Genomic DNA, 15,621 nt, shown 5'->3' on the forward strand with positions numbered 1-15,621 from the left:
GGAGATATAATTTTTGAAGGAACACATTTATAGATGCCAAATGTGATGCCTTTAAAAAAAGACAAATGAATTTATTTCCTTGTGACATGCATTTTAAGAAATTTTCTGTGTGACTCCAGAGCTCATGAAGATGAGGAACTCTAGTGGCATTGGTTTCAAAAGGCTAGAGGGGAGGCAAGCTCTGTACAAGTTTTCCCCACACAACATTTTCTCACTAAGATGAGACCAACCTTATTTTCAGTAGACATTCATGTCTAGCTGTGGAAGACTGGTGAGTGATTAGTATTTGCATTACAGTAACACCCAATGATGAGAGGTGTGTACACACTCACTTCGCAAGAGACAGTCCCAGCCCTGGACATTCTGAGGAGACAAATGTGACTTGCCTTGCTCCCCTCCCAGAAGTGCATAAGGCAATTCCCCCCACCCCCCCCCCAGTCCCTTGTACTGGCAACCCACATCATGGGATGGGGAAAGCAGCCTCTGTGGGGCTGCTACTGCCTCTCCCACACAGCTGGGCGCAGAATGGGCAAGGGAGAATAACAAGCAGGGCCTTTACTCTGCCTCCACAAAGTTCCAGCCAGTGAGGGGAAGCAATCTCCTAAAGGTATAGATTGAGAGCAAAGAGCAGGAAGGTGCATTTACATGCCGCCTGTTGCTCTGATTGTTAACAGTAAAATTAGTCCTCAATACAAAAGGCAGACAAAGCGTGGGAACTGAGACACATCTCAATTAAAGGACTTCCCTAAAGTCTCACAAGAAGAACGTGGGTATAGCTAACTGCAATCGCAGGTGTGACTGCAGCTCAGGTAGGCGTACACGCACCGGCTGTAATCTATACAGCATGGCTAAAAATAGCCGTGAAGACACAGCAGCACAGACCCCAGCACGGGCTAAGAACACGCTTGCACAGCCACATCTTCCATGCTATTCTTAGCCACACTATGAAGATTATATACAATTGCAGTGTAGACACAGACATATGGCACAGCCAGCAACTGAACCCAGATCCCAGTCTGGTGTTTTCACCACAACCTCATCTGTTCCTTTCATTAACCTCTCTAGCATTAAAAAAAAAATGTTAAGATAAGAACACTCACTATAAAAAGCAAATATTAGTTTATTGCTGTTGACAGATTAAAACAGGTCTGAAAGGAATAATAAAATAACAATAATGTTTATTTGCTAAATCATAAACTTGTTATAGGATTAATACCATAAGAATCTAGAAAGGTTTTTTTGTTTGTTTGTTTGTTTGTTTGTTTTTTTAAATATATAAAGCTTCTGGGCTATACTGAAGATTTTCAATTCCACAGAATACTGTGTGTATTTTACCATTACATGTACCAACATTAAAGTCTTATAAAATTGTCCAGCTTTAGGATTAGCTGCAGTTAAAGTAGAGAAAGAAGAGAGAAGATACCAATAATCTCTCCTGAAAACCTATTTATACAGTAAAGTCTATAGGAAATTGTTCACTGATAAACATTCAGTTCGTACTGCTGTTAATTCTTCTATTTCCAGCAATAGATAATTGTTCAGCTGATGTGGAACCCTCAAGTTGTGTAACAGCAGCTAACCGTGTGATCTTGTTGTGGTTACTCTCACCCTCTGTTTCCCTTCCAATTGTCTGTCACACTTTCTTGTTGGGCCTAGTCTGAAATGAGACTTTTAGGGGCAGGGACCATGCTTTCCTATGAGTTTGAACAGTATGCAGACCTATGCTGCCTGTGAGCATTTGGACAATACAAATAATGAGTAAGTAACATAACTAGTAAGCAGGCCTGAGAACAGGTCTTGTGATGCTTCAGATGGATAAGGTTTAGCCATCATTAACAGATAAAGTGCCAAATTCTCAGCACCTATTCCAATAGCTTCATGCTTCTGAAGTTGCACAAAGCCACTAATAAAGCCGTGCTAAAGGAGCAGGTAAGGATCCCTCTTACCACAGGGGAACCCTCACTTGGTGTAAAATCCATGTAAGCTGACTCTATGCCACCTCTCTCCTCCGTGGGTGCAGGCCAGAATGCATGGTTCTCTGCCAGATCCCCACCTAGAGCAGTGACTGGCTGTAGCCTGTATAACCAAGAGCACCCTCAGCGCTGCTGTAAATTATGCCAAGAGCCATTTCAGCCCCTGGCCAGTTCTGGAGAGGGGACATAAGAACTGCTATACTGGGTCAGACCAAAGTTCCATCTAGCCCAGTATCCTGTCTTCTGACAGTGGCCAGTGCCAGATGCCCCAGAGGGAATGAAAAGAACAGGTAATCATCAAGTCATCCATCCCCTGTCACCCATTCCCAGCTTCTGGCAAACAGAGGCTAGGGACACCATCCCTGCCCATCCTGGCTAACAGCCATTGATGGACCTATCCTCCATGAATATATCTAGTTCTTTTTTGAACCCTGTTATAGTCTTGGCTTTCACAACATCCTCTGGCAAGGAGTTCCACAGATAGAGTATGCATTGTGTGAAAAAATACTCCCTTTTGTTTGTTTTAAACCTGCTGCCTATTAATTTCATTTGGTGATCCCTAGTTTTTGTGTTATGAGAAAGAGTAAATAACACTTCCTTATTAACTTTCTCCACACCAGTCATGATTTTGTAGACCTCTATCATATCCCCCCTTTGTCATCTCTTTTCCAAGCTGAAAAGTCCCAGTCTTATTAATCTCTCCTCGTATGGCAGCAGTTCCAGATCCCTAATAATTTTTGTTGCCCTTTTCTGAACCTTTTCCAATTCCAATATATCTTTTTCGAGATGGGGCAACTACATCTGCACGCAGTATTCAAGATGTGGGTGCAGCATGGATTTATATAGAGGCAATATGATATTTTCTGTCTTATTACCTATCCCTTTCTTAATGATTCCAAACATTCTGTTCGCTTTTTTGACTGCCACTGCACATTGAGTGGATGTTTTCAGAGAACTATCCACATTCACTCCAAGATCTCTTTCTTCAGTGGTAAGACCTAATTTAGACCCCATCATTTTTATATGTATAGTTGGGATTATGCTTTCCAACATGCATTACTTTGCATTTATCAACATTGAATTTTATCTGCCATTTTGTTGCCCAGTCACACAGTGTTGAGAGATCCTTTTGTAACAGTTCACAGTCTGTCTGGGACTTAATTATCTCGAGTAGTTTCATATCTGTGATGCTGTATGGAATCTGGGGAACACTTGAGGATATTATGAATATTAATATTGTAAAATTGCAATGAGTTGTGCCAGATATGCCATGTCAGATATCTGCAGAAATGTTATTATTTGCCAAATATGATAATCTCATTTATGCGTTTGTATCACCTTTGTATTTTGGGTTATAGATATGTATGTATTACAAAACTTGTGCTATGTTTCTAGGTGACACCCCCAGACAGTTTGGCATGAGCACTGCCTAGCTTTGATGGCCCATTAAGGATAATCAGCTATACAACTGACCGATTGAGAGAAGACAAGGGATATACCTAATGACTCAGCAAGCCATGCAGGGGCATGCCTATGGACAGAACTATAAGGCTTCCAAGCCATGTGTTGAGCAGTATGTGTTTGAAACAAAGGAAGCACAAGCCACATGGCAAAAGACTATAAAAGGCAGCTGCACCTTCTCCATTTTGTCTTCAATCCTGCTTCTTACCTCTGGAGGAACTTTGCTACAAACTGAAGCTCTGAACAAAGGACTGAATGAACCATCCAAGCTGTGGATGTGTTCCAGAGGGACTTTCAAGCCAGCAAACTCACCAATACTGCTAGGAACCTGATATATGGACTTTGAAGTCTTTGTATGTCTGTGATTGTTTTACCATTTAACATCTCTCTTCTTGTTCTTTCTTTTCTCTTTATAATAAACCTTTAGTTTTAGATAGTAAAGGATTGGCTGGTAAGATCTAAACCTATACTGACCTGGTGATGTGGCTGACCTTTTGGGGTCTGTTTTGTATATGTGCACAGAGTTTAAAATAACTTCTCAATGCAATGGACCTAGGTGCTGATTGGGAGCCAGAGAACTGGAATGCAATAAAGGGGGCTGTGTGATTTCATTTTTGCTCTTGATAACCAGTGTGGGGGATCAGAAGCACAGTTTGTGACTGGTTGAGGAGAATAACTTCAGTGCTACCCACCAGTCTTGGGGTATCTGCTCTCCCTTTTTCAGCCTGCCTTGACGTTGGCATTTCCAGTGAGGGCTGCCCCGGGCATCATGGGTCACAGTATCATCTGCAAATTTTGCCACCTCACTGTTTACCCCTTTTTCCAGATTATTTATGAATATGTTTAAAAGGACTGGTCCCAGTACAGACCCCTCTATTTACCTCTCTCCAGAAGGTGGTTTAGAGCCATCTTCCACATCCCTTCAGCTCCTCCAGCGTAAACTCAGCATGGATGAGGACTAACCCACTGAATACAAGACAGTCGTAAAGTTACTAAGAAACCTTCTATGATTATCTGAGGATCCTCCAGCTTTGATCTTTGTTATGTCTGCCACTCCTTATTGCAAACATATTTCACTAGAAAATTCACAGACTGAACAAACCTTCAAAAAAAAAATACTGCAAGGCACTGATGAAATCAGAAAGAGAATTCTTATGGTATATGGCAAAAAATAACTTGGACAAGATGACCAACTGAGATGAGAGATTATTAGATAAAATTCATGCTCTCTAGGAAGGAAAAAATGGGAAACTTACATGACTCATGGTAAAAATGTCAACAGACTAAACTATAGCTGTGCTAAGAGGTGTCAATCTGAAAACCCTTTGATTCCCTATGGCTTACTGAACAGAGAAAAGGTGTTTCAATTACTAAGTTTACCTCTTTAAAAACTATTTAAGAAAGACCCTCGGTTAAAGGTCAGTTTAAGAACCTTTATATAGATTTCATATGCATGAAGAATTATGAATTAATGGCTAGCTTCAAGAGTTCAATTTTAGCAATAATACTAGTTACGCTACCACTATGGAGGAGTTATAATTCTGAATCGTAGTATTTCACGAAACAGTTATCATGCTGAAGGCAGCAAGCTGAGGTCACAATCCTTCTTCCAATGAAGTTAATGGGAATGTTGCCATTGATTTTTAAAGAATCAGGATCAGCCTGTGATGTTGTTAGCTTAACAAAACCACATACAGACAAATATTATAGCCTTACGCCTGAAGACCTTCTACCTTTTGCAATGATCCACTCAGATCTCACAAGCTAAGCAGGGGTGCATCGCGTGAATATTTGCATGGGAGACAGCTAAGGAACACTAAGTGTTGCCAGAAGTGGTAATATTCCCCCATATCAGTGCCTAACAAATGCCCCACCTTGATATGAAGGGGCACTGTTCTACCAGTGACAGCTGCTTTTAGATGACATGTAAACTGAGCTCTCACGGCTTGTAATCAAAGATCCAATGGCTCTTTTTGGAAGAATAAGGATATGTATCCTGGTAATCTTGGCCAGATGCCACCTGTAATTTCAAATAGTTATTTCCCCCTTCCCCCTATAAACATTGTGCAGTTTCACTGTAACATATTAAACATCTATCACATTTAACTCTCTGATAGCTTGAGTTTCAATGGTGGAGGAAATGTGCAGCTTTTGTAGGAAGTAAATTTGTACAGTCATTCAGGATACAGAGCTAAAAATGCTGCGTGTGTTTGCATGTGCTTACGTGCACATACTCCCAGTATGCAGTTATTAAAATATTAATAATTATTTATATTGGGGTAGTGTCTATGACCCCCAGTCATGGACCAGGACCCCATTGTGCTAGGTACTGTCCAAGCACAGAACAAGACTGTCCCTGTCCCAAAGAGATTACAATCTATAATAAATGTTTCCAGTGTATTAAATCCAGAAGCTTTGAGTGCTTATGTTTTGGCGTCCAAATTGAAAGCAACTTTCAACTGCTTATTTCCGATTTCTAATTCGGTCACTTCAAACTCTAGATGTAACGACAATCTGATCTTTTACTCCTACTTTTCATCTGAATTCTGTGATAAAAAGAATCCATTTCCTTAGTGGCAAATTAAATTGAGATGTACAGTGAGAAATTTACATTTAGAAGGAAAAATTGAACTTCTAATATAGAAGTAAATTGTTTTTGACTTCCCTGCCAGTGCTCTCAGGAAATAGTTTGATCCTATCCTCCAATACATTGCCCTCATTACCCTGTGCCATGAGAGAAAATCAACTGCAGTGCATATGTATTAGTGATTTGCCAAGATAATTGGCAATATGTACCGTGTATCCGAGAGTAGGATCAAGTGCCATATTCAACTAGAGCTTTGTCTACATCGAGGGAAGGCAAAAATGTACAAAATGAGGATAAATAAAGTCAGAGCAAGGGTAACCCATTGGAAACTCTAAGAAACCTTTGAAAAAATGGTTATTTCAGGGGTTTTGCAGAGGTCCTAACTAATAGCACTCATCACACTGAGGATGCGATCAGTCCCCTCAGCTCTCCTTTCATTCTGTTTCAGACATAGCAGAGAAGACCTACAACAATTCTGAACATGATTTCCTACTGCATACTATTACAACACACATATTTGTTAGTCTCTAAGGAGCCACAAGTACTCCTTGTTTTTTTTTAACATACATACAGTTTATTAAGTTTCCTCTAGTTAGCATTCACTGCCAATGATCTAGCACTTGGAAATATAAGCAGGAAGGGATCTACTGAGAATGCAAAGCAACCATATTAGTGGCATATCTTATAATGGGCATCCAGGATATGACAGACCACCAGATCACCAAACTAGATAAGTACCTATGAATTACATATAAATAAGTACCTATGAAATGTCTTGATGAAATATTAAAAATAAGTTTGGTTCTCGAAGTTATTCTCTTGACATTGCAACATGTCCATATTCCAAAGATGTCCCGAAATATAAATACCGATCTAGTGCTCCTAGTTTATTTATACCACGCTTATTTGACACGGTAGTTACAAAAGACCAAAAAACTCTGCCATTTATGAACTCCTGAACCATCTCCTCAGCTGTGTATAGACTGCCAACAAAACACCAAGTCCATTCCAATACAAATTGAGAGGAAAACATGAATAACTATGACAGGTGTATATGTGTAGACAGACAGACAGACAGAGTGACACACAGAGAATGGATCAATGAACCAAATCTGAATACAATGAATGTAGGCCATATTTCTGGCAAGCTGAAAACATACTGGCTAATATTCATGCTACCTACAGCCCATCCCTGAGAAGACAAATTCCCTACCTGAATACCCCATCTTTTGGCAGGGAATAATGACAAAGCTAGTCCTAGGTCAGGGAGCCTTAGACCTGCTCCTAAGAGCGGGGCTTAAGAGTAGGCCATCTCCTGTACACATGAATAAAAGCTATGCACTTGCTCCTGCATATCCTGCTTTCAATGAAGTCAATAGCAAAATTCTCAATGACTTCACTTGGATTGGGCCCAAGATGCTTGGAGCTGAGAAATATCTAGTTAATATCTAGTTATCTCTAACCCAGAACTAGCTCATGTCTTCCTCCCTGGACAGGGGATGGGCTCCCCAGGTGGGGAATAAGATGCACACAAAAGTTATGCGTGTTTCATCAAAATATGACCCCATATATGAATTTCACCCCAATTCTGAATATCAGCCTATTTGCCAGTTCCTGTTATACAAGTACAGCCTGATTCTCCACTGCCGTACATCTTGCATAGCCATTTACTGATACGCAGAGTGGTGTAAAACTCAGCCCTTCTAATTTGGTAGCATTACGTACCCACTTCGCAGCAGTACGACAACACAAGGTGTAAGGGTTCTTAGATGCCACCGTAATACAAATAAATAAAGCAGTGGAGAATCAGACCCCTAAGTAACTAGAATTTGTTTTTTGTTTTAATTTGGTGTAAAGAAGACATTCATTTTCAGTATAAAGTCCATTGGAATTGCAGCTGTGACAGTTCAGTAGTAAAACACAAATGCGATCGCTCTATTTTCAGCTTTTTAAATCTCCATCCTTGAACTGGACTGCCCAACTTTAATATTCTATCCTAGTATTAATTTGTGTAGCTGTACACTGATATTTATCATTGGTCACAAAAATCGTCAAGAGAATGTTTAAGGTTGCATCCCACAGACCAAAGACACCAGAAAATATTGTACCCTGAAGACAGCAAAAGATATCAGTACACGGTAAAGAAACCCCCAGTCATTAAGAAAATAAAAATGAAGTGCTTTGTAAACAACACACTGGTCAACTAAACCTCAGTCTACCATACATGGACAATTAAGTTGGCAATCAGCTAGAAGCCATGAGCTGGACCAGATTAAACTGTTATTTAATTTGAATTTGGCTCCTGTTTAAAAGCAACTGTATTATTGCTGTATTGCTTTATTATTGTTGTATTGTTGCTGTACAACATTTACACTGTGCATAACATTGCTAAACTGTTTAACCAACACACAAATAAAAATCAAGAAATGAATGGCAGCGTACAACGTGAAGGCAAGAAAAAAAAACTGGTAAAATAATTAAGTTACACAGTAACTACAAATTGGGTAAATAAATTCCCTCTTAGTATCAGACATAATTTGGGTCAGTGACACTGCATCTTAAGTAAGGCACACGTTATTCAAAACAATCTTGTTCAGTGTCTGGATACCAACGTTAAATCCTGACACAGCAATATTTAATAAATTGGCTACTGTCCATTCAGTAGGTTATCTGGAAGACAGCATCCATAAGAAACACCTGGATCTACGTCAACGACTGGTGTATCACAGAACAATGCAACCCATGGAACAGAGAAGCTAAACATTCCTGCTTCCTGTCTTGTGAAGTTTACCAGAAGATGACAACCAGCAGTAAGGGTAACCTATAACATGAATGGACAGTACTGTGTAGTAACTAATTACAAAACATTTATATATAAAGGCCTCACTTGTAATTTCACTATTCAAATTTCTGTTTTACTTTTCAGAAACGTAGCACTGTGGGACACACTATAACAATGCCTATCCCAGTATTTCAAACACTCAGTCTACTACTAATGAGGATACAGGTGATAACTGTAATTGCCCTAATAGGAGTGTGTTGCTATCTGCAGCACCAAAGTAAAAGGGACAGACTACAACCCCAGAGTGGAAAAACATTGTTATGCTTGGAAATAAGGTGGTGTCCTATGTACACACACATACTATACATATATACTCATATACACTACAAATATATACACATCATAGCCATATTACTCAGCTGTATTAATTATCTGGGTGTGTCCCCAAGGCTCAATCATAAAACTACATTCCTCAAAGTCCCAGGCCTAACATTCCCAGGCTCACCATAAGGGACTAGACACAATTGGCAAATAAAATCTGTCCATCAGTCATACAAGCAATTGTGCAGACCAAGGGACAGATGGGGCATGAATGTATTGATGGTAAAATAAGGTGACCACATAACAGTGTTTAGTCCACTGGGTCATCTCCAGTCCATGCATTATGCTTTTCCGGGATGATGAGTAACAGGGCTGATATTGCAAAAACATACATTCCTCAGAGGTGCGAGGCCCAGAGCACTGACGCAAACACATTCCAGAAGGGTGGTATCAGAACACCTCGACACCAACACATTCCCTAAAGAGAACAGGAACAGGCTGACCCATCCTAAAGATAAGGTCAGGATGACAGTGTGATGGATAGAAATATATAAGGTGATGGATAGTAACCGGCTATGTCAGAGGGGCAGTACATAACTTGTTGGTATTGACGTATAAAGTGGAGTCTCAGAGAGAGTGTCTTTGGCTGGCTAGGGGATAGTGGAAAGTCCTGCCACAAACTGAGCTAGTCCATTGCAACGGGCATATATGTGTTAGCATACCTGAACCATTGAGCCACGGCACTAGGTTCGGGCTTCGTTGACAATAAACTTGACCAAGTGCCTTCACTGAAAACTGTGGCTTTACTGGGCAGTTTGGTCGGAGCCTGCTGTACGGGCTATCTGGCCAGAGTCAGTACAGCATGCAGAGAGAACACACACATGCAGCCAAACATCTGATGACATCTGGCTGGTGGGTTTTGTCCACATACTCATGGTACAACTGATCACCATATTTGAGGCTGGGAAGGAATTTTCCCCCAGGCAGAGATCCTGTAGGTTTTTTGCCTTCCTCTGCAGCATGGGGCCTATGTCACTTGCTGGTTTGGACTAGAGTAAATGGTGGAGTCTCTGTCACTTGAAGTCTTTCATCAAGATTTGAGGACTTCAGTAACTCAGCCAGAGGTGATGGGTCTATTACAGGAGCACGTGGGTGAATTTCCATGGCCTGCAATGTGCAGGAGGTCAGACTAGATGACCATGATGGTCCCTTCTGGCCTTAAAGTCTATGAGGTTAAACAGAGATAGCAAGTTGACAAGAAAAGGCTAGCATTGCTTAATTGAAACTCGCACTAAATCATTTAAGTTTGCCACTGAAAAATTCATCTCTTCTCTCACTGTTTAATTTATTCAGATATTTGGTACTTCTCTTTTTCCTCTGAACCCCAAATGAAACAGAGGAAGTGGGCAGGAAAATCTAATTTTCTCTATCTACTTGGAGCAGTCTGTTTCTTTCAAAATATGGATTTCTTGGATAATACAGGCCACTTCTAAAAATAAACTTATTTAAAACAAAAGATCCTTACTCCAGAATAGATCAATGTGTTAGATACAGGAAGCCTCCTCAAGATAGACCTATCAGAAGAAATAAGCATAAAATCAGAGTTTGCTTCCTATCTCCAAATGAGATTTTTGTTGAAGTTTGTTAATTTTTATCACAGAGAATTCTCTATTTCTTTGACCATTTTCGTATCATAATATAAGATTATAGTTCATAGAACAGAAGTATAATATTGGCTCATGAGATACAAAATGCTACAACATGCCCTGGTGGGCATCTTGTTTTAATTAAAGAAATGGAATATGCTATACCTATCAGAAGATGCATGAAGAAATTGAACACAATTAAAGAGAAAAAGCACTTAATCTAAAATAATGGGGGAAGTTATTTTGGTAGCAACTGACAAAAGTAGAAGTTCTTTCATAATTTCCCTTTAGGGAATATAGAGTCTGTCCTGCTTTCCCCCGCCCACACAGGGAAATGCTGGTTAGCTAGTGGAAGTTTTGTTAAAAAGAAACCAATGAAATCCCATACAAATCCCCTCTCTTTTCCAAAAAATCCCCTAAACTCCACAGAGAATATCCATACTGTCAACTGCAGACAATAAGATAGATTCCATAAAAGGATGATGTGGGACATTGTCAACAGCCACAATTCCTCCACTGTGAGATTATCAGAGATTAGGTAAGCAAGCACTGGCTGGATCAATACGTGGATGAGAGAGCTCCTGGGAAAAAACAGGTATGACAAGGTTGGTGATTTATTAATGAGGCACTCTGTCCTCTGAGATGATATAGAACCAGTGCTCCAGAAGGCTATTAGAGGAGAATTCTGTTGCCAAAGGGTGCTGTCTTTCAGTTATTAAAAATCCTATCATCCTTCTCATCCACCCAAGAGCAGTGGATTTAGCTTGGGTGTCCAGACAAATTCCAAATTAGGTAATGACACTCTGTTAACCTAAAGTTTACAGTGCCATTTCATTCAAAGAAAGCCTTCTTCACTTATGGCCCTCACCTGTTATGCTGGGTTGATGTGTGCTCATAAACTGATGCTCTGTTTCACCCCAGAAGAGGCTGCTGTGCACTTGTGGGAACCAAAGTGATTCCAATGGAGTTTATATGCTGTATAAATTAGTTAATAAAGTTTGTGAAGCATATTAGAATCCTAAGACTCTATACAGTAAAGTGACAGGAATTCCCCAAACCATCAAGCGAAGGCTTATCAACTGGGATATATGGATCCATATGTGCTCCCCAAAGAAATGCCAAAGGGTCTAGTCGGCAGCAGGCAGCCAGCTACCTGAAAGGCAGGTTGTGTATGTATGTGTGCAGGTATGGAGTGTATGTATGTGTGTGGCATATGTGGAGATACAGTACAGCAGCTAGAGAAGACCAAACCTTTCCACATTGGTTCTTTTAACTTGCAAAGGCCTTTCCCCGTTGTTATTTTAGGCACTATGGCTGGAGCAAACCCTGTTATTTTCTTGTTGGATCTTCAGAGAGCAGGGCATTCTTTGCACTTTTGTTTTAAAATCGATTGCCAACTCACCCACCACTTGCAGGGTAATATTTTCAAAATCACCTCCATGACTTAGGCACCTAAGTTACATTGGGTATTAAGTCACTTACATGATTTACCTGCATAGTCTGCCCTGTAACCAACCATCACTCCAAAGAGCCTGTCACAAGGACTTCTTAGAAGACCTCCTCTGGTCCAATGGAGCTTAACTACATGGACAGTGCTCTGTATAATAACTCTACTATTGTTGTAAAACACTTTTCTTAAACACTATGATAACAAAACCCAGTTAAAATAATTATAGAGATTCAAACTGTCCACCTGGGGAAGGATGTTGGGCAAAGGGAGAGATAAATCAGGGAGTGCAGCTATAAGAACATAGAAATAGAAGGGAGAATAAGAAAAATAATTTGGGAGGAAAGAGGTGAATGGCAAAGACAGACAAAGATTTGTTTAAGCCAATGAAGAATATTAAAATAGCACATTCCTAAGTAATGTACACAAACTGAGGCTTTAATCCACTGTATGATTCTAGTTACACAAACATTCCCATTTGCAAGAATATTTACCTTTCTCAGATACTTTATATCTGAGGAGTAAGACATTAAAGAGTCTTTCTTTTTCAAATTAGCCAAATATTTCTCATTTCCAAATGAAATATACTAATCCTAAAATGAGCTACAAAGATATTTGATCCTGCTACTCTTAACAATCACACAGCAATTTTCTGAAAAAATAATCTAAGTTACTATATAGCTAGAAAAGACAAGACCTGCTGTGCAATTTACAGGGATGAGTATCCACATTATCACTGCATTACACAAGTCAAGGTTTCATTTATTTCACTTCCTTTTTCAATCTGAATCAAAATATAAGAAAGTCAATGATACTGCTCATTAGGATTTTGTAACTTTTTAGAAAAAGAACAGAACCCTTCCCTGCCAAAGTATCAATATTCCAGCACTCTCATAACTTTGCTTTTGGTTTTTACAGACATTATTCCATTTTTATTTTCTATTTGCAGAATATTACCTGCCACTTGACTTTCAGGAAGGTCATCATGAGATTGCACAAACAAATCCACTCTGTTCTCACAACAGACCTTTTTCAAGTTCTGCCAGAGAAAAGAAATGACCTTTAATAGCTGTGTGTCTGTCATATAATCCTGACCTCCCTTTCAACAAAATAAGCAGGATTCCTAGCTGTTGTCTACTGCCTTTTCTGACTCCACAAACACAATATTTTCCTTTGAAAGCTGCAAATTGTTGCTCTTTAGATTCTGATCCAGGTATTTAAAGGCCCATGAACGTTAAAAAAATTTTTTTCCAAGAAATACTGCTGCACAAATATATATGAACCCAGAGCACATCCTTTTTCTGTGTAGGAACAAGGCCATGCTGTTCTAAAGGCAAAATGTGCTCAAGAATAACAGAACAGACTCTCTACTACATTTTCCTGTGCTCAGAAAAGTGCCCTTTGGCATGGTGAACACTTAAGGGGCTGAGACCAGAAATAGTGGATTTGTTCTTTTAGCAGCTTAACGAAGGGCTTGCCTACAGAGGGAGTTTGGGCGCTGTAAGCCAAGGTGTGAATCCACCGCACACTACCTTGCCCCTCACTATGTGCACTGTAAACTTTAGGTTAACAGAGTGTCATTACCTTATTTGGAATTTGTCTGGACACCCAAGCTAAATCCACTGCTCTTGGGCGGATGAGAAGGATGACAGGATTTTTAATAACTGAAAGACAGCACCCCCTCCACCATGGACCCTGCGACAGGCACAGTAAACGTTTCATGGGAGTACATCAAAGCGTACTATAGAACCTCCAGTGTGCGGTAGGGTGCATGAGGCCATTTAGTGCACAGCAAACTAGTGCACTGTAGATTCACACCCTGGCTTGCAATGCACTAACTTGCCATGTAGACGAGCCCTTACAGTGTGTTTGACTCAGAAAACATGTGCATAGGATCTAGATTGAGCTGCAATTTCTATATATAAGGCAATGTACAATATGCCTGTATTAGTTACCATGGATGCCCCTTTATTAAAGGGGTCAACAGCTTCAGGTAGTGCAGACGTGTGTCTGAAGAGACTCCATCAGAGAGAACTACAGGGCAGATATTCAGTATCATCTTTAGGACACATTTTGTTGATATGAAGTATAATGCAATAACAGTGACTTCTTACTCTTCTAAAGCTTGAAGCATGTTCCCTGAGTCTTCAAAAGCCAGTATCTCAATGATTTGGTCATTCATAATGATATCTTCATTAAACGGATCTCCTGAATTCAACTGTGAATATTCCAGTTTGCGATCTAGAGTAGGATCATATCGTATCTCCTAAGTAAACACAAAAAAGAAACGTTATATTATAGCAGATCAACCCTTAGTGTGGATACAACTCCTATTGTTGTCAGTGGAAAGACTCCCATTTACTTCAACAGGAGTTTGTGTGGATGCTATGTTTTGGTATATAACTGAGCAGGAACCTAAATGATTAAAACCATCAATGGAATTTAAGCTCTTAGCTCTTAGGCTCCTAAATCAGTTAGGCATTGCAATGCTAAGCACAGCAACACCTAAACAGCTTTAAAATTTTGGGCCAAAGCCCACTGAAGTCAATAGGAGTCTATCCATTGGCTTCAATAGGCTTTGGACCAGCCTCAGTGAATTATTTTCAGTTCTAAATCTCTAGGACCATTCTATTTGTATTATAGTACATACAACCTTTTATATACACTTGTTGAACAAAATCACACATAATTCTATGTGTGCAGTGTTGTTGTACTCATGCTGGTCCCAGGATACCAGGCATTTGATGTGAAAAGGTTGCTGAGGTAGTATCTTTCAAATGGGCCAACTTCTGTAGGCGGATGAGACAAGTTTTGGAGCCACACAAAGCTCTTCTTCCCCAAACCTAAAGAAGATCTCTGTGTAGCTTGCTTCCATCAACAGAAGTTAGCACATGATTCTATGGAAGAGGAAAAGCGGTTCAGAAAGTATACAGTATCTATGGATTCCCTTGAGATCAAGGATTAATAAATTCACCAGACAAGAAAACCTTTATAAACCTCTGGTGCTGGGACGATTCTGTTACACTTTTATGATTTCAGCATCAAGCCTTATTCGTAAAAGGGAGACTGACGTGAGCTATTTTCACTTACTGTGATTTCTTCTGAATTAAGAGAAATGAAAAAGTTAATAGAGCCGTTTTTCAAACACGATGCACACTGATACGTATGGAACTTTCTTTCTCTTAATAAGCCATTATTTCATAATAAATGCAGTATTTATTGTAAATGTAAATAGGACACATGCCCATCCTTCTCTGTACCACTTGCAGAACTCTTCCAGCAGAAGCTTACGAGACACAAAAATTCAAAAAAAGACACTGAAAGAATGGTTTAGAAAAGGTGAACTGCAAAGACAAAATAACAGTACATTGTTCCCTCCCTCCCTTTGCTGCTCCTTTCTGATA

The 15,621-nt window shown here is 39.8% G+C and overlaps 1 protein-coding gene across 5 annotated transcripts in view; it reads right to left on the reverse strand.

Moving 5' to 3' along the window:
- Window positions 1–15,621, reverse strand: part of EVC2 (EvC ciliary complex subunit 2) — a 162,310-nt gene that overhangs the window by 92,674 nt on the left and 54,015 nt on the right. For all 5 annotated transcript variants that reach the window (XM_074951693.1, XM_074951692.1, XM_074951691.1 and 2 more), the window contains exon 9: window positions 14,332–14,483. In XM_074951693.1, the coding sequence (XP_074807794.1) occupies window positions 14,332–14,483 (152 nt within the window). The remainder of the gene's footprint in view (window positions 1–14,331; window positions 14,484–15,621) is intronic.

Source organism: Natator depressus, chromosome 4, assembly GCF_965152275.1.
Source record: "Natator depressus isolate rNatDep1 chromosome 4, rNatDep2.hap1, whole genome shotgun sequence".
NCBI classification, from domain to species: domain Eukaryota; kingdom Metazoa; phylum Chordata; order Testudines; family Cheloniidae; genus Natator; species Natator depressus.